General features: G+C 48.8%; 2 protein-coding genes across 7 annotated transcripts in view; one reads left to right on the top strand and one right to left on the bottom strand.

The window, feature by feature from the left end:
• The window catches only part of LOC133472427 (pyruvate carboxylase, mitochondrial-like), a 99,876-nt gene that overhangs the window by 27,001 nt on the left and 49,185 nt on the right, over positions 1-23,690 (bottom strand). The gene's annotated exons all lie outside the window — the stretch shown is intronic.
• On the top strand, positions 1,094-22,305 carry LOC133472429 (leucine-rich repeat and fibronectin type-III domain-containing protein 4-like). Of its 3 annotated transcripts, XM_061763173.1 has the most exons (8): positions 1,094-1,606; positions 2,320-3,055; positions 11,843-12,439; positions 12,517-12,679; positions 12,944-13,114; positions 13,736-13,897; positions 14,425-15,147; positions 19,912-22,305. In XM_061763173.1, the coding sequence occupies exons 3-8, from the start codon at positions 11,869-11,871 to the stop codon at positions 21,227-21,229; spliced, it is 3,108 nt and encodes a 1,035-aa protein (XP_061619157.1). In that variant the 5' UTR covers positions 1,094-1,606; positions 2,320-3,055; positions 11,843-11,868; the 3' UTR covers positions 21,230-22,305. The 3 variants fall into 3 exon arrangements, with proteins under 3 accessions (XP_061619157.1, XP_061619159.1, XP_061619158.1); XM_061763175.1 differs by lacking the exon at positions 2,320-3,055; XM_061763174.1 differs by having other exon boundaries at positions 1,094-3,055.

The following is a 23,690-nucleotide window of genomic DNA, read 5'->3' as shown; positions in this document are numbered from 1 at the left end:
GTCTTCCTTTCATCTCCCGCTCTTCCTCCATATGTCCTCCCGACGCAACGAAAAACAGACCGCATCATTGACCCCTATCGCCGTCTCGCCGACATCAAGCACACGTCCCGTAAAAATACGTTTTCAAATTCGACAAGCTGCCATATTTAAACGGCAACAAATTGCTGCCAGGTCTTGGTAGTGCAACATCGACAATACCATTCAAAAGATTCTCACTAATGATCTTGAGAACGTGTGATCGCATATTTTTGAACCCAAGTCCGGACCACCTGATCGTCAATCCCTGCCGATTTTTTCCCGTTTTTCTGCCTCTCGTCCTCTCCACTCCACCGCACAAACTCAAAATGTTACATTGCGTAATATAAAACGAAGCTATTGCTGTTTCATTTGGCAATAACTTTGTCGCTTTGTGACCTTGAAATATTAAGGACATTTAAGGAAATCTGAACTTCTTTGTCTTCATTTTATTTGTTATTTTTTTTAACCGATGACAGATTAGTTGAAAATGACGTGATCAGATCGGGACAACTCCGACACGAGACATTCCAATACCATGTTTCCCCCCTCGTCATTAACTTCTTAAACAGTTGACTAATAGATACTAATTGATATTGTAGAAGTGGTTTCTCTACCTTTAAACCTTTTTAAAACCTTCTTGACCTTCCAGACCTTGTTTTTTTTTTTTGTCCCCACATCGCACTGTCGGAGCGCTTTGCAAAGACACTGCGCAAGCAACTTTGTCTTCACGTACTTCTTTCGTGTTTTCTGGTTTTTTTTCACCACACTTTTTTTTTTGCTGGCATTGCTGGAGCACCTAAATGTGATTTAAGAGGTAACAGAGGATAAAATCATAAATTCAGCTATTAATCACATAATTATTGGCACATAAAAGAGAAATAAGACTGAGGGTAAGTGGTAAACTTGATAAACACAAGACATAACACTTATTTTCTCGTGTTTGGTTTCTCCGTCGCATTTTCCATCTCCGTCCTCCCGCACTCGCTCTCCCGCCCCCTCATGTCTGCGCCCCTCACTTCATCACTCAGGCTGCACATCTCTCTCTCTCTCGCTCTCTTTTTCTCTCTCTCTCTCGGTCTCAGATTGGCGCCAGCGTAGAAGGACCTCCATCCTGTCTTCGGTTCCTTCTCAGGCGCCGCACAAACACAAGGAAGAGTCTAAACAAGTGCATCGAAAAGCAGACGGACGCCGGGCGGAAGAGGACATTGAGAGGAATACGAGCGGCTTTTTCCCCCTCGCTCGCCGTCTTTTTCTGTCCCATCCCCTCCCTCCTTCATTCGTTACCTGTACTCCGGGATTAACGCGCGACTTAAATTTCAATCAGCCCGCAGCCCGAGCGAGGAGCGACAGAGGCGGCAGACAGACCGCCGCAGCTGTCGAGATCGAGGGGGCCGACGGGAGGGGAGAGACGGGGGAGAGAGAGAGAAGAGGAAGAGGAAGAGGAGGGGGGAGGGGAGAAGAAGGGGGCAGCGGGTGGGAGAGAGTGATGGGTGTTGTTTCGCCGCAGAGTTGAGGGAGTGCGAGCGTGTCGCCAAGATGGAGATGTGACGGCTTCGGCGGTCGCAGGTGGAATGATTGGGAAAACAAGGTTAGTGAGTCTACCTTTTCATCCGGCTCGGACGGGGACGGGGTTGCGGGTCCCTGCGGGAAAGAGGCGCAAAAAAGAGGACGAGGGGAGACGAAATTGCTCTATTGTGCTTTTGAAGTGGCCAATAAACAGCCAAAGGGCTGTGAGGGGGGGCGGGGGGCAGGGAAAAAACGCAAACAATCTGCAGGTTCTGTGCGTGCCAGCATGCCAGGACGAGAACGGCGCATACGGAATGCGGGGTGCAAATCGCTGGCAGCATTTGAGCCACAAAAGCAGAGAGTGAGCGTGCGGCTTCAACGCAGAACGATCACGAAATCGACTTCTGCGAGGCGTCCGAGATGATTGGCAGGCCAGAGTCGAGCAGGCGGACTTTTGAACTGTCTGACATTCACAGTGCAGATCAATAGGCCGCTTGTTTCATTAGCTTGCGTGCGTGCGCATGAATGCGCTACCTTGTGCGCTCGGGTTTCGGCGTGCAGAGAGACACCAGCGGAGCCTGCAGAGAGACGTTAAGGGGGTTCCAGGACTATTGATCGCCTCTGACAGAGACGGGCTGCCAAGGGGCCAGGGAGGATTTACCGCCGCCGTTGCCATAAGGGCGGAGAGGATGATGGACGGGCCGGCGTTCTGAAGACGGGGGCGGGCGTGTAGCCAGGTGCCACCACAACAGGAGACACTTCTTTTTCTCTCTCTCTCTCTCTCTCCTCTCACAGGTTTCTCCCCATCACGCCCACTTCTCCAAGGTCACCGTCGAGTCGAGAGCCGACAAATGCGGCAGAGGCGACGAAAAGTGCCAAGGAGAACACAGCCTGGAAGTCGTTCCAGGAACTGAGCGGTGTGAGAAAGAGGAAGTCCTCGCGCGAGGGGACGGGGCCGGGGAGCGCGATGAATAAATAACCGCGGCCACGGCCGGGATACGTGAGGATGCAACGAGGGAAGAAGTGACGGGGGCCACGCAGGCCGGGAAGAGAGGTAAACATCTCGACCTCCTGGATCCCACTCCTGGCAGAACCGAAGCCTTTACAAAATACGACACGTCCGATCCGGCCTCAAGGAAGTCGTATCGAGAAGGTCTTTAAGAGGATTTAAAGCCAAGTGGATTTTTGGATTTTTCCCCCCCCCCTCTTCTTCTTCGTCTTCTTCTTCAAACTGAGGTCTCCATCTCGGAATACCAGGCTAGGATTGGACGAGTAATTCGGGATTTTCCAGGTTCTCTGTCCCCGTGTAGAAGTTTAAGAGGATATCGTGGAATTTCTCAAACCTGGCCGGCTTTCTCACGCCGACTGACGTCCGCGTATCTTTTGATGCTCACTGAACCCCCCGCCCCGCCGCTCGTCTGGTACGATGTGATGAACACACACGCGTACAAACACAGACACACACAAAACAACAACAACAACCTGGACAACATGTGGAGCTGATTCCAGTTGTTAAGCACAGACATAAAAGGTAAGGGGTCCCTCCCGCCCCCCACCCACACACTGGGCTGTCTTATAAATAATAAACAGAGATGCACACACACACACGCAGACACGCAGGTTATTTTTAGCTTTCCCTTTCAATTGCCAGCCATTAACACCTCTAATTGAATTTTTTTTTCATGCTTTATTTCCATGAGAACATCCCTCACCTCACCTGCAGTGTGCAAGCTTGCACGCGTTTGTGTGCGCGTGTGCCAGCTGCTCGAGCTTCAACGTAATCGCACATGGCGTGTCGTTTGGGTGCCGCCACGCAGGGATTTGGGGCTCCGGGCGGCAACCTCTGAGGGCTTTTGCATAAGCACACCCGCACACACACACACACTCTTGCACTTACTTGGCCTGCTGACGCAGGAAGCGGACTGAGCGGATGTATGAGAGCATAAGAGGGCCGCGAGACACGGGGAGAGGTCGAGAGTCGAAGAGAAAGTGAGGAAAGGAGATAATGCAGAGGGAATGACAAAAGAAGGTTGGCACAACATGATGAGGACGAAGAGGTCAGCGAAAAGACGGGCAAAAAAAAAAAAGGGATGAGGGATTCACTGAGGCAGTGTCATAAACTTCCGCTGAGTGACATTAGAGGAAGATGAATGAGGAGAAAGAGGTTTGTACCGCTGGCGTCCATTTGTCACGCGTGACCGCAAAGGTTCTTCGAAAGAATTCCAGTCATGTGACACAACCGAACACAGTGGCACCTTGACGTTAGTGGGCTCCAATGTACTTACTAGTCGGCGCTTGGTTGATTATTATTATTTTTTTTTTGGTGTGCTTTTTGTTGTGAGCCGAAATTGGAGTTACGAGAGAGTCTTCAAAGCTGCTTAATGCCGTTTACTGTCAAACGAAACATAAAACAAAGAATTGCACGTTGTGTATTTAAAGCAACCAAACAGTTGCCTAAAGAAAGGCCCTGCTAGCTTAGTGCTAACGCTAATTGGTATCTATGTTGGGGTGCTTGAACCCTTCAAGCAACAGTACTCAGACATGTTTTTTATCATCTACATAGAATGACTAATATTAGTGGTGTACTTGTGAAGTTGTGATGTTTGGATTCATCATAACTTCTCAATGAACAGTATATTTATCTGTCTTATAATGCCCCCAGGTGGCCAAGGTGGGCACACCAGAAGGAGCAGCACTTAATTAATGCAGTGTGGCAAAAACTGTTGAATTACTCCATGTTTTTATAAAGTTCAATTCTGGTATGTTGTTCTTTATCACAAAAATCTGCAGATAATTGATGTCCATTGTAATAGCAGGGTTTTTATTTTTAACCCCCCAAAATTCATGAATAAGCGGGTATACAATGCCAATAATATTTCAGGGTTGCCCCCCCGCCCCCCCAGAATTTTTTTTTTAAATCAAGACTAATTGGGGAAGAAAAGGAGGCAGCTATTTATGAAGGTGTAGCATTTGGTGCTGATGCATTTCTTGGCCTTGGCTGAACTGTCTGCTCGACTCAGTCTCATTGCTGCTTCAGCTATATTGCAGGCACTTTCCAACATGTAAGAAAAAGGCACGCAACCACCTTAGCGGAAATGCTCAGCGAACAATTAATTGGCCTTGCTCTCCCGCTGGCGATACTTGAAGTGCGAACGCAGGGGGGCAAGCGTCACATGGCCGGAGCGGCGGAAGCATTTGCCCTTCCTTCAATTATCTCGTCACCGTTGGCGAGGGCGTCTGCCATCCGGAGACGCTCGCTGTCAAAATGAGCGGACTGCCGAGCGAACGGGGGAAATGGCGTCCGGGCACTTCAACGAGGAGTTCAGTCGCAAGCGGCGAATGCGGGCACGCTTGGCGAGCTGGTTTATTCAAAAGCAAAAGCAGAGCTAAGCTAACACGAAGCGGCTGGTTTGTTTTACGGCGGCGAGGTCGAGAGGATGAGTAATTAAAATGTTAACCGTCTGTTTGGGCACAACAGGCGCCTGATGAGCTGAAGAAACTGTAACCACGGCAACTGTGGGTGACAGACGGAGGGATGCTTTGGGAGAGAGCGATTAAAGAAAGTAGGCGACTGTGAGGCTAGAGGGGCTGGTGGGAGGTGAGTGACATGTAAAATGAAAGAAAAATTGAGGAACGGAACTATTGTGCCATTATATGAGAGAACACAGAACAATACTTGACTGATGAGCGCCCCAATTGACTCGTTTTACGGGTTTAGAGCCGTCGCTTGGTAGGTTTCTTTCCCCACTTTGTGTTGCAAGCACACAAATGCAAAATGAGAACACTCGCAAGGAGCAGTGAAGGCCACAACGCCCCTTAAAAAAAAAAAAAAAAAAAAAAAAAAACACATCCAACTCACCAATTATAATCTCATTGTTTTTTTCATGTTTTTTATACCGTACAGTGCTATTTTCATTTGTCTGTTTGGATATACAGAAATATCAAATCATCTTTTCCCATTGAAATGAATGGAAGCGCCATTAATGGGTTCCAGCCTTCCCCAAAAAATGAAAATTCTGTATTTTAATGTGAAAAAAACTCCATAGTATTGTACCTCATAAAAACGTACAGTAATTACTAAATCAAATAGAATAATACGAATTAAACCGTTACTGTCACACTGCATCAATTGAATGGGCATTCTGGTGTGCGTCTCAACACCTCCCACCTCATGAATGCGTCGCTACCATTTGTCCTTCTCCGCAGAGGATAAAGAATACATAACTGAGTACCGTTACCTTGTCTGTCTACATGTGTTGCTGCGCTGTTTGTGTTCAGCCCGTTGCTCAAAGGGTTACAGCACCACAACATTGACGCTATTTAGCGCTAGCATTAAGCTAGTGGACTGGAAGGCTAAGCTATGTGGCCGTTTTAAATACACAATCCTCGAAATTACAAAAATAAATCACTCGAGTCGCTCGTATCTCAAGGCGTGTGTGCGTGTGTGTGTGTGTGTGTGTCGCATTAGTCAATACATCCATCACTGTGATCAACAGGCCTGGTTGGCATGTCATCGACCGTCTGCGGTCATTATATGTATACATGCACACACACATGCATTCACACACAAACAGGCTTGGATTTACTTTTGTCGAGCTGCAAACAAGTTGCGCTGTCAGCAAATCAGGGTCCATAAAATTGGCCCCGCGGGGGTCCGATTGAGCGTGAGCGGCAAGTTGCGCTGGATTAGCTTGATTTCGGGCTTTTAGCAAATCTATGTACACGTGCACAGCACACAAAAGGGCTGTCAACATAAAAAGAACGTCAATACAAAAAAAATAATAATAAATTGAAAGCAGACGCGGCAGCGTAGGGACAACGGGGTTGCATCAGGGAGGAGGATGAAAAAAAACAACGAGGGAGAAAAAGTGCAAGCACATAATGTGCAGCCAGAGGTGCAGGTCAGTTACTTTGCCACCGTGTGTCACGCAAGTGGGAATTTACGAGCGTAGGAAGTGCGTCCCCGTTGTGGTGCGTCTGCAACTTTGGGAGTGAGCGTGCGGAACAAGCGTGTGGAGGACTCCGATGTATTGGAATAATTATTCTTCCAAGACCGCAGTCCAAAGCATGCAAAAACTAATGACACACACTTTGACAGGTTCATTCATTTCATGAAGGGAAGTCTTTCATGTGGATGGTTGCTGAGAGTCCTGATGATGTCAAGTAGCAGAATACAGCATATACATGAAAAAAAAAAAAAAACATTAAAAAAAGCCATCATCTGTTAATTACAGTCTTTTATTAGCCTCAACCTCACCTAGTGTGCAATCCAATCTGCACTCTCGCCATCTGGAATAAAAGCTAAACAATACCGAGTCCCTTCTGTGGCACCAGTGACAAGCTCCCAACTAGTGTAAAATGATGCCTCGGCAATTTTTTTTATTATTTTTTTTTTTTTTAAGTCAAACCACTTGACTCTTTCGGCGCAACACAAGTGCCGGGGCTCGACTGTGCCCGTCGTTTTGTCGCTTAGCTGCCTTCAAGTCGTACAGATGTTTACACGAGGGCTTTGCTGACAGATAACACTGACATGCTACTTTGCAGTCAGTCAGTGACAGTGACGCATTACAAGGGGGGGAGGGGGGGGGGGGGGACCTCTGTTAGAGCTAACCTGGGCAAACACACGCATAAGCACGCACAATGAGGCTGATACTAATAGAGGCTGCGTAGTGGGCATACGGGAACAAGGAGCTTCTCATTGCAGATCATGTAAAGTTCTGTGTGAGCCAACAGAGTGCCAAAGAAAATCACTGTCACCTCTTGTTGTTTGCCACATCGGTTTAACGTCAGCACACAACAAGTGGAATCCCTCGCGAGCCCGCACACACTTTCCAAGAGGAAGGAACCGGCGGCAAAGACAGGGAGAGAAAGGCAAACATTTCACAATCCCAGAAACATTTGGTCGGGAAGTAATGAGGAGGCGACGCCAAGGTGACCTCCGGCATCAGGCTGAAAACACGACGTCGTGCAAGGGAGACAAATTAACACTTGCTGTCAGGGTCCCAGCAATTTAGGGCAACAGCACGTACAAGGTGTATCTCCACATACGAGGAGGACATGCAACCTAATTAAACAGAACTCAGAGATTTATTCCGGAATAAATTATACATTTGAAGTTAATTGACGAAAACCTTTGAAGCCAGAACTACGTAGGCCACGGTGTTTTTTTCAAAAAAAAATTTACAGTCCGATTTGACAGTCAGCAGCTGGACCAATGTTTTTGGCTGGCGTGGCCACTTTAGAGTGCCTCGTTGTTGGCAGCGAGTGCGCGCGTCACGGACCATCGTGTGGACGATTTTGAAGCCTCATTCTATATACTTGGTGACTTTTTTACCAACACTCTTCTCTGTGGTGTGTCAAATTTAGAAAAGTATTTTCCCTTTCCAAGGACTCTACGCTTATAATGTGCTTGTCCACAAGTCGTAGCGCAGTTCAAAGTTCACCGCTTGTAGTAAAGAAGTCACTCTGCCGATTTTAGAATATCACAAGGCCTCTCTCGGCGCAACATTTCCACCCACTGGACAGAGAAGTTTGAACGGCGTGTAAAATTGGCTTCCGCACTTATCTCGGCAATAAAAAAGGCGGCCTGTGCTTAAAAAGGCTGCACTTCAAAGCACTCGTGAAAGTAGACACCAGACAGCAGTGCCTTGCTATATCCCGCACATCAAGGAGCAGTGAAACACAAAAACAAAAAACAGTCTCAATTCCACAAGGGGCTACAGAGGTGGCCATTTGCTAACTGTGGGGGAAATTGGCAATGACATGATGCGATGCTCTCAGAACAAAACAGCATTTCATTGCTTTTTCAAACAAACAAACAAACAAACAAGACGGTGCGGATAACAGGATGAGGTGGCTTTTCTCTCTTGCTCGGAGCCTTCGTAGGAGTGAGTCAGTCTTTTTGAGGATGTGCACTCGTTAACTCGGGGCCGTGCTGCGGGCAGACAACAGTGCCAAGGATCCAGGGTGTCCCCCCCGCCATTGTGATCCACTTCCACCTGCAGCGATGCCTCCTTGCCTGCGTCTCTGGGCTCCTCCCACGAGCTCATTGCGAGCACAGCTCTCCATCTCCATTATCAAATCGGCGCTGCGCTTCCTCCTCCCCTCGCTTCGACAGTGACGGATGGCGGCTTCACCTGTTTATCGTCTTTACATATTTCTCGGCCCGTCCGCTTCATGACACGCATTCATACTGGCCCGTCGCGCCACCCTGGCGTCTTTAAACGCACCCTTATTTCGTCACGTCTCACTGCTCTACCTACAGCCAGCCTCAGTTTTGCCACTGCGGCTCCTTTGGCCGCTCTATCTTTGCATTGCGTGTGACGAGAAGGAAACAGAAATTTGACAGCGGGATGACAAAGAAGTGATAGTATCAAAAGGATGAGTAGGCTTCCATACACACGACTGCCACAACAAGAAGCTACGTGGGCCCGGAGAGCGAGCGAAAGAGCGAGACAGAAGGGTGGGGGGGGGGGGGGGGGGGGTGGGGGGTGTGGTAAGAGTATCTGTCGGCCTCCCTATAATTACGACTGTGTGGGAGACTGTTGTGGTACGCTCGTGATGCATGCGAACGCACAATTAATATCTCTGGCATTGTGTGAGGGAAAGAATTCCTCTCTTTGACTCCACTTTATCGTATCAACGTATCGCTTCTTCATCTCCAGCCTTTTTATTGCCAATGCCCCCATCGGATCTGCGGATTACTAAAAGGCTTGCGGGAGCTCATGGCGAGCCTTCAGGTTTATCGATACCGCAGCACTCCTCAATTTGAGTCCATTAGGGACTGGTGGCATTTAGGAAGGCCACAGTAAATGCTCAAAAGGATGACATGATGAGAGAATGCAAATGTAAACACACGCACAATGTTTTTTAAGGTTACACATTGGAGTTGGGATTTAATGAGGGCTTGACATTTAGAGTCCTCAGTTGGGGATTACAGACCGAGACCGAAAGGAAATAAAGTCCTAAAGTGCAACAGGTCTGTTATGTAGGGGGCGGGGGGGGGGACATACTTTAAAGTGGAGCCCCTTTTAATTGAGTGTGTCGGGTTTAAAGCTCATGACTTTACTCGAGCCCAATTTGAGCTGCTAAGATCCCGGGGGCAGGAGTGGGTGCTGGAACACGAACTTCAGGGGAAGTCGGGAGTTCAATCGGGCCAGGTTCAGCCTCGCAGCTGTGAATCATGCGCCAACACGCAGGTTTTGAAGACTTCTTTGGACGGTTGCGAGTACTCTGTGGGTTCATGTAGGGTAGCGCAAGCGAGACATTGCCCAAAATAGAAGGAGTGCAGAAAAGAAAAGAAACGAGAACACCGTGGACACTAAAACAGTGCACATACACACACTGACAAAACTGTTGGCACCCTTCTTTAAAGAAAGAAAAAACGTGTTCTTTTCGTTGTACACATGACACAAGAACATTGTCCCAAAAGCATTTGTGGCCGACTAATTTGCATTATGGCAAATTCCAGTGTCATCAATTTTGAACTATTTCACTGATGATTGTGGGTACAGAAGGCTCCGTTTTGTTTTGGGGCTGCTTCGCTACATCTGGCACTTCCATATTGCCTTATAGCATTGATGGTTTCTTGCGGGTAAGCGCCCGATAACGGCCCGAGTACTAAACGCGGAGCCCGACACTTGTCAACACCCATCCAAAAATCAATTAGTGGAATGATGAGCATGGGAGAACGACAGCAGTGGAAGCGAATGGGACAAGCAGCCAAGCGACTCTCAGAGGATCACATCCATCACCGAGCGGACGCATCGTTGACACCCGCCTGTGGCGTGGCTTGCCATTGTGTCGCGCACTTGCCCGCAGAGACAAAGGCCTCCTCCAAAATTGATGGGTCCACAAAGTGACGATGGCGGAGGACGGTTGAGCGCTGCGGGTGCAAAGGTGCGCGCAGCCCGAGTCTGAAAGGAGGTGGCAAGCATGAGTTACGGCGTACAAAAGATTAGCGAGAGACGAAGGGACGTGGCGAGGCAGAGCTGTGACTGATAACGCCGCCTTCCGCGGGTTGCCTCAAGGGCAGACGACACAGTGGGGAACAGATTGTGGGAATAAGACAAGGAAATTGTAGAAAGTTACAGCACCGCTAGAGGCACAATGGGTTAGAGATGGAGCCAAGTGAGCAAGATGGAAAACACAAGGAGCGGCAATTCTGCGAGAGATATACTCTGGAGAATAGATGACAAAGAGTGATTGGACGCTGAAGTCAATTTCAGTCCCGTAAGGTATAATCAAATTATTGGAAGCACTTCCAACACTTTTTTTTTTTTTTTTTTTTTTTTTTACAGGGTCAAAAATGTACGCGGGGGATTTGATCCGAGGTCGAACAGCAGGAGTGAATGAGTGGTTGGCAAACCTGGAGTGTATTTCTATTATTCGTATGAAACGGTTAGCTTTATAGTCCTCTTGCTTTTTATCTTTTTATTTTTATTGTCGCAACATGAGTGATTTCTAGCCCCGTTTGCACGTCCTACTCAAAAACGGGCAACATATCAAACAAAAGTGCCTTGCTCGACATAAGCAGTTTTCATGCTCAGTCCCTTCATCCTGTTTGTAATTGACGCCACTCAGGCGTCTTCAATCTTGTGTTTCTCGCTGATTTAGTGGCGGCATTCACATTATGATTTTACGGCTATCACAAATCTTTTAATATGGACGAAAGACTCCTAAATCGGACAGTGGCGCGTGAGTCGTATTTTTGGAGGCGTAACGAAGCGAAGCATGATGATGATGAGAACGATGATAAACCGTCATCTGGGTGCAAGCAGAATGAGCGAACGTCATGGAAAATATAGAGGAAGCGTTAAGTGTCAGGTGACGTACACAACATCGCCGATGACGTGATGGCTGCAGTCGAAAGTCGAAAAGTGACATCGAGCGACTTCTGAATGCACAGCTCTTATGCTTGTTACCAACACTCACTGTCCCCTCCGGATCCAGGTTGCTAAGGCAACCATTACGCATGACAATCAGCTTGAGTGACTCATCTCTACACCTTGTCACACCGCACGCTGTTTTATTAGGTGTCGACAGAACCCACCGATATGTACATTGTTGTTTCGACTGTAGAATGGAGGCAGATAAAGCTGGTGACCCAATTCCATTCCCTGACCCGCAACCTTAAGAAACGGTCCCATGATAAAACATGCCTAATCCTCTCCTACAGGTTTCTAGGTAACCGTTACTATGGGGACAGGCTGTGTTCAGCCTTGTGGGATGGTATTTCAAGGCAGTACCGGCTGAAAAGTAAAAGGAAGTCTCACTAAACCACAACGAGTAGTCCTTAACCTTTCTTCTTTTTCTTTAGGTCTGTGGATAGCCTGGCTTTCTACCATGCCTGCCCCCCCAACCCTAAACCCCAGCAGACAGAAGCACCTGCCTCACACGCATCCCCGCCCTGATCGACAGGCAGAAAATTCCATCTTCCCTCCATCCATCCTCTCGCTTTCTCACACCCCACGTCTCGTCTCATCCCCGCCCTCGACATCCCACGTCATCCCCTGCGCCGGTTTGGGAGCCTCGAAAAGAACACTCGCGAGCGGCGTCCCGTTCCCGGCTTTTCACTGGCTGACCCTGGTCACATGCTGCCTGCTGCCCTCCCTGATTGGAGCGGGGGAGACGTGGGGCGTCGTGTCAGCCTGCCCTTTCCACTGCGTGTGTCGGAACCTCTCCGAATCGCTCAGCACGCTGTGCGCCGACAAGGGTCTCCTGTTTGTTCCCCCGCACGTCGACCGGCGTACTGTCGAGCTGCGGCTGGCTGACAACTTCATCACAGAAGTGGGAGGAACCGACTTTGTCAACATGACCGGATTGGTCGATTTGACTCTGTCCAGAAACACAATTCACCTGATTCGACCGATGGCCTTTGCTGATCTGGAGAGTCTACGCTCCTTGCATCTCGATGGTGAATAGCTGTAGAACTTCGAATGGACAATGACCACAAACTGTAACCACCACCTGGTGTTGTTCTTGTCTTTCCAGGTAATCGTTTAACAATAGTCGGCCCCAGGGACCTGGCAGGGTTGGTCAATCTACAACATCTGATTGTCAATAACAATCAGTTGGTCAAAGTGTCAGTGCAGGCTTTTGACGACTTCTTACTCACATTAGAGGATCTCGACATGTCCTACAACAACCTCCGAAAGTAAGTTGTAAAACTAAATTACCTTGACTTACAAGTGCCCCAACTCGTGAGCTTTTCAAAGCTACGAGCCATCACTTGGTCCTTTTTTTTTTCGTTTCGCGTTGGGAGCTAAAATGTGAGTTACAAGCGGGCTTTCCCATACGCGGCCGCTCCCCACAAGTCACTGGTAATCAGAGTTGCAAATCCGTCTTCCATGCTGTGAAGAAGCGTACAGAAGATGTCTGACTCTTATCGTCACTTACACAATCCTCTGATTTTTAACAGGGTACCGTGGGAGTCCATTCAGAATATGGCCAGTCTCCACACTATGAACCTGGACCACAACCTCATCGACCACATCGCGGAGGGAGTCTTTGGAGAGTTGTATAAGCTCGCCAGGCTGGATATGACCTCCAACCGGCTCAGGACCCTACCGCCCGACTCGCTCTTTGCAAGGTGGTGTGCAACATTATTCCTTCACGGTGCTCAAAGACGTCGCTTAGACAAAATATTGCGCTGCGAACTGTTAATTGTCAGACTCGTCATTGTTGCGCCACAGAGCTACACGCACAAGAACATGCGAGCCAGCTGTTCAAGTGAGGGATTAGCAAAATCTGCTGTCCTCATTCTTGTCTGTATACATGACCGAGGCATTGGCTTGTTCCAGGCTGTGTGCCGCAGAGGCGTAAGTGGCTTCAGGGTGACTAAGTGAGGCCCTTACAAGTCTCGTGATCGCATTGAAAGACCGGCGACACGATAACATCTTGAGAATATCGACAGCAAGGAAAACACTACAGAGCTCCAACTGTCAAGCAAATAGCGGCTGTGACAGACTCAATGAACTCAGCGTGACTGAGATTTTCCAGCAATTTGAAAAGGATTGCATTCTCTCTGGCAGACAAGTTTGCGATGAGTAAGTGCAAAATGAGGACCGGTACAGATTGATTAAAAAAACTAAAAACAACACACCCAAATGAAGTTTGCTTCATAACTGCTTTTTTTCTGGCGCTCCTGTGTCTTTGTGTGGATTATAGTTTCGGCTATTCACTAAAAGGACCTCATCTATAACGTTCGCAGGTCCCAGACTGGTGCAATAAGCCCCACCCCTTACAACGCTGTCATTAGTCTGAATTTTGGGGGGAATCCGCTGCACTGCAACTGTGAACTGCTGTGGCTCCGACGGCTTATCCGCAGTGACGACATGGAGACCTGCGCCACACCAATCCACCTGGCCGGAAGGTAATCTTTAATTAACATTCATCCCTTCGTTGCATGCAAATGCAAAGACTTGGTGAACGGCATCTTTTCCCAAGCTCCGTGCAAGCAAATCAGACCTTGTTGTTCGGATCGAGCCCTGTTTGAGTACCCAGCCAGCAGAACAGCCTCTATTTTTATGGCCCCTTAATTGGACAATGAGAACCGGAGCACGAACTTGACGGTCTTGAGAACCAAATTGAAGTCTGGGATAATGCGCTGCTAATAGTGATAGAGTGACTGCACCATAATTGGTGGATATGTAACACCGTTCAAGTCATTACACTGCTACTTGGCATCGTCCCTCCATTTATCTTCCATCCTTTTCCAGCCTAATCGTGTCATTAAAATGACGCTGTGCCAGCAAAGTATCGGGGAGGAAAACAAGCATCTGTGGAATCATCTTTTCCTGTAGTAACTGAAAATTATAGGTCGTACAAATAACCTATACTTAAATGATCAATATCTCTCTGGCTCACTTTTTTCATGCTGCTTTTCCTCTCTTTTCTCAGGTACTTCTGGTCGATTCCTGAGGAGGAGTTTACATGTGAGCCCCCTCTTATCACCCGCCACACTCACAAGCTGTGGGTGCTGGAAGGCCAGAGGGCCACCCTCAAGTGCCGCGCCATCGGAGACCCGGAGCCCGTGGTGCACTGGGTGTCACCAGACGATCGCATCATTGCAAACTCATCCCGGACCAGCTCCTTCAATAATGGAACTTTGGATATGGTAGTGACAGTGGCCCGGGATGACGGGCCATACACGTGCATCGCAATAAACGCAGCGGGAGAAGCGACTGCCACTGTAGACCTGAAAATAATACCTCTCCCTCACCGGGGTGGAGCAGGTGGAAACACAGGAAATAACAATGTGAACAACAGGAACGTAACTAATGGGATTTTACGAACTGATCCGGGATCCTCGGATATCAGCACTGGGAAAACAGGCGGAATAAACAACGGCGTGGCACGCGGAGGCGACGCGGAGGACGGGAAAAAAGGTGGCGCCGGAGATGAAGGTGACAGCGGCAGGGCGAACGAAGAGGAGAGGGCTGAGGGCGGGGGCGAGGAGGAGGACGAGGAGGACGAAGAAGCCAGGAGGACGGTCGGAGTACAAGGAATAACGTCCACCTCGGCTCAGGTCCGGTGGGATTTGGGACGTTTGCCTGGAGCTCACGTTGTGTGGATGTATCAGATACAATACAACTGCACGGCCGATGAAACCCTCATCTACAGGTCAGTTCGTCTTTTTGCTACCATACGCATTCGTTTACTCTTTTAATTGCTATGGCACACTATCAAGGTTGCCGTGCGTCTGCGGGGCTCGACGGGGTGTGCCTCAAGTGTTGAGGAGACAATGTCTGCGGCATGGAGAAGGCTTTGACGGGAACCAAGAGAAATATTGCTCATGTTTTAAAAAAAAAAAAATGAATGAGGAGGAGACGCTCGTACTTTGAATTTCGGACCAGGATGAGACTTTAAGAGGACGGTGGAGAGGAATTTGGAACGAAGGGGGGAAAATCTGTGATTGACTCGACACAAATCCCCACGGGACAGATTAGAATGAAAGGGAGGACTGTTGAAAGGGAAGAAAGCGGGTGAGGCAGAGGCTAAGGGAGATGGGTGGGCTGAATGGTCCTTTAGGAAAATGCAGCAGGAGGGGAAGTAAATCCATCAGCCAAATAGAGGAAGATGGAAAAATACATCTGGGATGAAAGCAGGGGCTTGGTGGAAGATGTAATGAAAGCTCGAGAGGGAAGAGCGCATCTGCTTGATAAAAACGTGGGGTAACAAAGAGGTGAGAAGAGGAACGAAAAAGGGACTAAAGCTAAACAGCGATGGAGCAAAAAGAGAAAAGAAAAGAAAAGGCCACAACCAAACAAACGCAGAGTGTCTCCGCTCCCATCAGCACACGCGCAGCAATTAAGCAGCGAGAACTAATTAAATAAATGAATGAACTGAATGAGATCTGAGCTCCCTTGCTGATCAGCTCAGCTAATTTCTCCATGGCAAATAATCTAATAACAAAAAGAAACTGGCTCACGACATAAAAGGGAGACGCCTTTTCTTCAGAAATGCAAACTCATGGCAAAATATGGATCGCAAGTCAGGCTATACGACAAATGGGCCGGAGCAGATGCTGGATTACTTATTAATGACAAGTTTGGTTTTCCCCCCCTCTTGTTTTCTTTCGTCCAGGTGGCATTTAGCTCTTCATGACAAAAGGTTGACACGTGAAAAATATGACATGCGTTGAGGTGTGCGGCTTGCGATAAGAAAACATGCAAAGAATGAGAGAGAGAGAGAGAGAGAGCGAGCGAGAGAGCCACAGAATGCAGCAGCGTACAAATGCAGTTCTATAGCTGGCTTGCTAAAAAGCTGAAATTGAGAGAGGATAAAAAAAAAAAAAAGACTGGAAGAGGAGACGCCGTCGAGGCAGGCAAATCGGGTCTCTCAGGAGCGATAAAGGAATAAATGAGGGAAACGTATGAAAGAAGGCACACCACAAAGGAGGCAGGGATCTCCAAGTTTAGATTTCTATCACGCTATTAACGTGCCTGCGCCCACCGCCACGTCGCACCAGCGAGCTAAAGAGACGCCACATATGGAAGGAGAACACACGAGTCCCGTGACTTCACTTTCTTGAGTTTGTCGTATTTGCCGGAATCGAGCTGAGATCCCAAAAAAAACGAGCTTGGACTTTGTGCGTCTGCCAGACTGAATCGTTTCCCCTCAAAAGGTCAGCGGCACTGGAGACACAGTCTGTCTAATTTGGTCGGCGCGGTGTGACAGCGCCAGGTGGGTTGGCGAGCGCGCGGCATCTGCTGGGAATTGCTCACGCCGTCACGGCCTGACATGATCATCTGCGCCCGCTTCCCGGAGCTCGGCCTCTGCGGTACACGTGCGCGCCGCGGGTGTGCGTGCAAAAGAAATTTTAAAAAATAAAATAAAATAAAGCCACTGATTTCCCGCAGGGTTCCTTTCTTTCGGGTGTATCTCACCTGAAGGACACACAACGGGAGCGAGATGTCCCTCCATGTTAATGAGGTGCCACTTAAACGCACCCGTGAGGTACCATCTGCTACTCTGGCCACGGTGTCGCAGTTCCAGGCAGAAACTGAACTTATTGTGCCTGTGAGGGGTGGCTGAGACTTTGTAGAACCGCTGGAACCTTCTATTGATCACATGATCCACTTTTAAGGTGTTTTTGTCCTTTTTCGAGCCAAAGGTTTCTCGTCAGTCAAAAAGAAAAGCGAGAAAAGTGCAGCCACAACAGGCGGACGTTTCCCGCTGAGCAATCAAACTTTGAAACCGTAACAAGTGAGCAGAGAAGACTGCTGAGTCGAGGAAATAACGAGATTGCAAGTGGATCGGCGCTACAAAGAGAGCCCGACATATTATTGGAGAAGAAACACGCTGGGGAACAGACAGACACGAACAAGGGTGAATTACCAAAGGCGAGCGGAAAGAATATGGGCTGGCAATCATTATGCATTGTACACACAGTGCGCTTCTTGTTTAATAATGCTGAGAAACCAAAGCTGTGTCAGGAGGCCAGAGTTCGGGATGAAAGGAGACAGACTCGCGGGAACAAGAAAAAGACGCGTCGGTGAAACAATTCCTTTTGGAACGGGTGCAAGGCAGTTCTTCATATTACGTACAATCGGGAGAAAAACACAAGGCCATTAGGAAAGAGCCTTGAATGAGAAGGACAGACGAAGGAAAGTGAATGGTGGTCTTGAAGAAAGACGGGGGCTGGCGGGCGGCGGCGAGATAAGACGGAGAGACAGATAAAGGGGAGCAGAAGAAGAGCTCAGACGCAATTGAGGCGGACAGCCGACGAGCCGCGGAAATCCTGAGCAAACATGGAGGAAAAGGGTCAACAAACATGATACGTAGAAGGAGGAAACGGGGGCAGCCGAGACGTGAGGCGCGAGAGGAGATAATCGCTCTGTTGTCCCTCCTCCTCTTCCTCCCTCCCCCTCCCACCTTGCGTGCTGGTGCAAACAAGTAGCACGATGGAGAAAAGTACGCCACATTTTCGCACTCTCACGGGCACTAATAATAACTTGGATGCCGCCAGTTACGACAAAGCATCGCCCCTCCTGTCGCGCTCACTTTCTCCCGGCATCTGTGTTTGTGCGCGTCAGTGTGCCTTTGCAGGGATTCGACGGAATGAGAAGCATTGAGACGATCGGACGCTCGCTTGGCACGTGAGGTCGCAGGGTGTCTATAAATAACGCACCGCCCGTTCAATCGATCGATGCGTTCTGGGTCACGCCCCTCTCGGTCCAGGCAGCCGTCACGTGACACGCGTCAAATTTGCGATCCCGCTTGCGAGCGGGTGAAACAACGCGGTGAGACGACATTAACATTTGCAACTGGGACTGTATGCCCATTTCAGTGAATTGTTTCTGCACATTTCACATGGAGGGGAATAAAAAAAAAAAAAAAAAAAAAAAGAGCTATAGAAGTGATTCACAGCCTCGTAAGAGGAGGTGGTGAGGTGGAGGACAAAAGCCGTGATATAAGGAGCGTGGACAAAGAGGAAATAGAAGATGAAGGCAAAGGGAGCAGCAAGGGGAGGAAGGAATGATAGGTGGGGGAGGAGACGTGACCTTGGTTGTTCAATAGCGGTGCGCACGGTTATAGCGGGGGCTAATGGAGACGTAGAGCAATGTCAGTGAGGCAAAAATACAAATAAAATAAGGCAGAGGGAGAAGCCGCGGGGTCAGCGAGCTCACGGAAGAAATAGCGCGGAGGTGAGAGGCGGGGCAGAGACAAAGATGGAGGTTGGAATGTGTCAACCGGGAGAACCAAATTTAGCAGATTATTTCTATCAAAACTATGCAAAGGCGTAGGGGGGGAAAAAAAGAAAGTGGTGTTAAATGGCTGGATGACAAAAAAGGATGAAGGATTCACCCAATGTGGAAATATGCGTGTCCCACTTTTGCATACGTAGCATTCAGGGACGCTTATTTTAATCCGTGGCATGGTTCTGCAGAATCCAAATCCAAAATCCAAAAGGCACTTGTGAAGACTTTCAAATGCCGTGCGGCGTCGTCAACATTTATTCGGATGTTGATTGGACGTGCAAAGCCACGTGGGCGGCCACGGCTGGGTTAATCACGTGACCGATGCCAGCTGATGCCGCGCGAGGCAATTCTTTTCACGCCAAGTCAAGTGCTGCACGACAATGGATGCAGTGTGACAAAAACAGTTCCATTCTTTTCAATTCTATTCATCGCATTCCCGTATGTTTTTATAAAGTACAATGTTATGGATTGCTTCCCCCCCACTAAAATACACAATGCAGTACAACAACAAAGGTATTCTCGTTCTCAGCGGCAACAACACAAACGCACAAGAAGGTGAGAGCGGCGGCCAAAGTCAAGCCCAACAGCGAGAAACACTTGAGCTGCGCTACACTCTCCCAAACACACAAACACCAAAGGCGTTCATGCTTTTATCCTACGAATGACATGAAGGGTCCACAACGGAACCCCTGATGGTTTGCTAGCTTTGGTGCTCTCAAACGATGACAAATTCACCCCAGTTCCGCTAATCTGAGCTCAAACAAGCGTTTGCTGAGTCCACATGTACACGAGGCCACACCAGCACTGCCTGGCGGCAATAATTTGACACATTTAACGGCCAGTGCACTTTGTCAAAAACCCTGAGATGCCGCAGCATTACTGTAATCTTGCTAACACCTAAAATGGCCTCTTAAGAAGTGCGGAGGCCCACAAAATGGTCTGACATTTGCTTCTTCAGGCAATTCAAGTACAAGCGCACACACACTCACTCTTTTCATGCTCCCTGGGCGCACGCTTCATCAATAGCCTCATTTTCCCTCCGTGCTGGATTGACTCGTGGGCCGTTTCACTCTCCTTGCCGCAGGGTCTCTCAACACTTAACGTTTTCTCTCCACAGTCGAACTGTTTCACGTTCAGACAGTCGCGAGTGTTCATAACGTTGCTTTTGTTTCGCCCTCTTCAGGATCCTGCCATCCACCAGCGACCGCTTCCTGTTGAAGAACTTGGTCTCCGGAGTGGATTACAACTTGTGCGTGCTGGCCATTTTCGATGACTCCGTCACAGCGCTGGCGGCGACAAAGGTCCTCGGCTGCACCACCTTCTCCACCAAGGACGTTTATCCCGCCTGCAGTTCTCTCCAGGCTCATTTCCTGGGAGGAACGCTGACCATCTTAGTGGGCGGCGTGGTGGTGGTCACCCTCCTCATGTTCACCGTCGCGTTGATGGTTCGCCATCGGGTGTGCGAACATTCCGACCGCATCCTGTGTCACAACAGCGGCGAAGAGGCAGGAGTCGGGCTTTGCGGTCAGGGCGGTGGCGTGGTGGCCCGGGATAAAGGAGGAGACTGCAGCGGGTGCTACCAGTCCAACGGTTCTGGTGACACGATGATGGTGGTCCTGCCTAACGGGCTGCCTTCCAAGAGAACAGGGGAGCGCGGAAAGGACAAGGAGCCCGCAGAGTCCGATTCTTCTCTGCCGCCAAAACTCCCCCCCAAGCCGAGGTTCAAGCCGAAGGTCAACCTGGAGCACTTTCTTTCGGCCGGGGGCGTGGTCTCCACCATGGCGGGGGCAGGAGGGGAGATGGCCTTGGTGGTGCGGCAGAGGAAGCTGGAGAAAGCACCGCCGTACACTGCGGAAAGTGACAGGACTCTGCTCGACTACTCCCCCTGCGTCTCATCCACCCTGCCTCGCCAGTCACGCTTTAGGGAAAGCCCGAAACCTCGTCTGGAGCGAGAGCTGACCAACCGTGCCAGCTTCTCCCTGGCAGCACCCCTGCGAGACTCTGATATGCTGGCCTGGAGGATTACTTCCCCCGGAAGGGACAAATGGAACTCCTCTCAGGCTTATCAGAGCCCCATATCCCCTCTCAACGCCGCCTGCGGGACAGTCAGCAAGCGGCGCCACTCGCTGGACATGGGCTCCTCTGTCGCCCTAGCGACCGACGCGGCCGCAACTGTGGCCAAACGCTACGGCGCCATCAGCTACGCCAAGCGGCTGAGCGTGATCTGGACCAGGCGCAGCCAGTCGCTCCACGGAATGCTGGTGCAGTGCGCCTCCGCCACGAGCACCGGCTCTTCCACCGCCAGCGACGAGGGCGAAGGCGCCGGGCCGTTTGGGGGGCGATGCGAGTTTCAACGTGGATACATCCACGCTTACAGCACCACCGACTCCAACTCTAACACCGGGACCGCGATTGCGAGAGGGAGCGCCGGAAGAGACAGGGGGAGGGAGAAAGGGAAGGATGGAAAAAGCGCTGAAGAGCTGGAGGAAAGTGTTGTGTAGAATGTTGACAGAAGCTATAGAGACTCTTAAAATGACAAAAATTGATTTCAATGAACAAAAACAGATAGAGCCTTGAGAGTAAATAGCTTTGGGGTGTTTATGGCCTTGAAATTAACATTCACACAAATGTTCTCAGTTGACAAAAGTTAACAGCGGAAGAGGGGAAGCGAGAACGAAGACACGGAGAACGGTTAGAGATCCGCGTGGATCCAAGAAAAGCCTCAACACCGACAGAACCTGCCTCATCCCACAGGTTTGCACTGGATCAAGTGCCATCACAGCACTGGATCAACACTACAGCGGGCGTGGGATGCGGGGGGGGGGGGGAAAGAAAAAAAGATTTGATGTGGCCAGACGTTGTCAAATTGCAAAACAAAGAATGTGACTTCTATGCGTCCTCTGTGGCTGAACTTTGGCCAGCCACGCCTTTGGATTATAGGAGCATAAATACCGAGCTGTGTGCACTGGCCGTGATCAATCGATGCGTGCCGGCGCGAGCACGGACGTTATTAAATCACAGCGGGCTTACAATGCATTCGATACGGATTACAAAATGGTGGCGGCGTACGATGGAACTTTTCCTGGCGACACCGAGCTGCTCTGCTGCTTCCGGTGTGAACGTATCGGAAGGATCACGGACCGGATGCGTGTCAATGTGCCTGTGTGTTTGTGTGCACATATGTGAGGAGTTTTCCAGTCCAGCGCCGCTGTTCCTGTTACATGTGGTTTCGCTTTTGTTTTTTGTTTTTTGTTTTTTTGCAACAAGCAGGATTGTGTAATCGAAACGCTACAACACTGCACTGAATTAATCACTATTTTTGCAGCTGGGACTGAACGTGACAATGTCCAATGTGAACATATATTTTTTGTTTGTTTGTTTTGTTTTTGTTACTTCACTTGTGCCACACAACATCTCCATCTAAATGGGGAATGTTTTCAGAGTGAAAGTGTTACGAGATGGACACAATCGAAGATAATGGGAGCCACAAACCTCATGACTTTGTTTGGACTTGAAACGATTGAAGTGGGACAAGAAAAGAAAAAAAACATCTAACTCCAATCAGTGAAAAATTCAAGAGTACATATATATATATATATATATATATATATATATATATATATATATATATATATATATATATGGTATATTAATATACTGTGTATATATACACATTGGTATAATTGTATTTGTTGCACTGTGTTTCTCTTCTTTGGAATTTTCTGGGAATGATGCTTGGCAAAAACAAAAAAAACAAAAAAACAAAAAAAAAAAAAATGTGACATCTTTCATTTGGGACCAGAACAAGTTTGTTGACAAGTGTATTAAATAAAGATCAAAAGTGAAGCACAAAAAGCGTAAAACACAAAGACAGAGATTCCTATGAAAAGAAACTATTACATAAATGATAACTTTTAAACATTGCAGTTGTTCCCTTGCTTTTTTTTTTTTTTTTTTTTCTTTTCCCCATTTTGCCAAAGTCGGTATTGTTCTCTTAACATGATATGAATAAAAATTACATGTATGAAACATTGACTGTCTCATCAACATAGCAGAAGAATACATAGCGAGTTTATCGATCAAAAGAGAACCGCCGCCATTTCTCGTAGCTGCGACTCCCGCGCGAGCGCAGCACAACCTCTCGCCCGGCTTTTTCAGCTAAAGGCAAAACCGCGGCCTCAATTTGACGAATCCAAAATGCTGAGCAACAAACACGCACACGAGAAACACATAAACCCTCACCGAACCCAAAAAACAAACAAAAAAACCCATAAGTGTTGACAGAGGACGTCCGGCTGGAGCCAAACGAACCTCGGTAGCGTGACATTTACAGTCATCATGACGGCGACATGATGTCCTGGCCTCCAGTGTGCCGCGTGAGCAACTGCTCACTTAGGATGCATCAGCGGGTTCCGCACGAGGACCAGTCCGAGCCGCGTCGCGTCATTCTCATTCGGCGCCCCCGACGCATCGCGAAGACATTCGAAAAGAGTCAGCCATCGCCCCACAGTGGCTCGTGTATCAGAGATGCAGATAGCGTGCAGGAAAGCCAGCGAGGGAGGAACGGGACGAGTTTCGAGCGGCCAAACGCACGCTGTATTGTCACGTCGCTTTGAGAAAGTTTTTTTTACCACATTCTGCACTTAAGATCAGAGAGCAGGCACAAGTGGAAGAGAAATGGTCGAAAGTTGCCAACGTTTGTTCCGGCGGGGTGCTGAAGTGATTGAGTACCCTTAATGCGTCCATTGTATTCGCATTTCTGGTCAAGACCAGGAGAAAATATTTTTCCCCCTCGTCATGGTGACTTTCATGAACAGCTCATTGTCTTTCCTCCATGCGACCTTTTCTCCCCGTCTGGCTGGCTTTGCTTCCTCCCGCCGCCGTCAGACGAGCCATTAACATTTTTAATATTTTTTTTTTTTTTCCAAGTTCATTCGGCGGCTTTTACCTTTTTTTACCTCA

Source organism: Phyllopteryx taeniolatus, chromosome 23 (assembly GCF_024500385.1).
Source record: "Phyllopteryx taeniolatus isolate TA_2022b chromosome 23, UOR_Ptae_1.2, whole genome shotgun sequence".
NCBI classification, from domain to species: Eukaryota; Metazoa; Chordata; class Actinopteri; order Syngnathiformes; family Syngnathidae; genus Phyllopteryx; species Phyllopteryx taeniolatus.
Note: the sequence above shows the minus strand (reverse complement) of the source record. Positions and strands in the feature narration are given on the sequence as shown.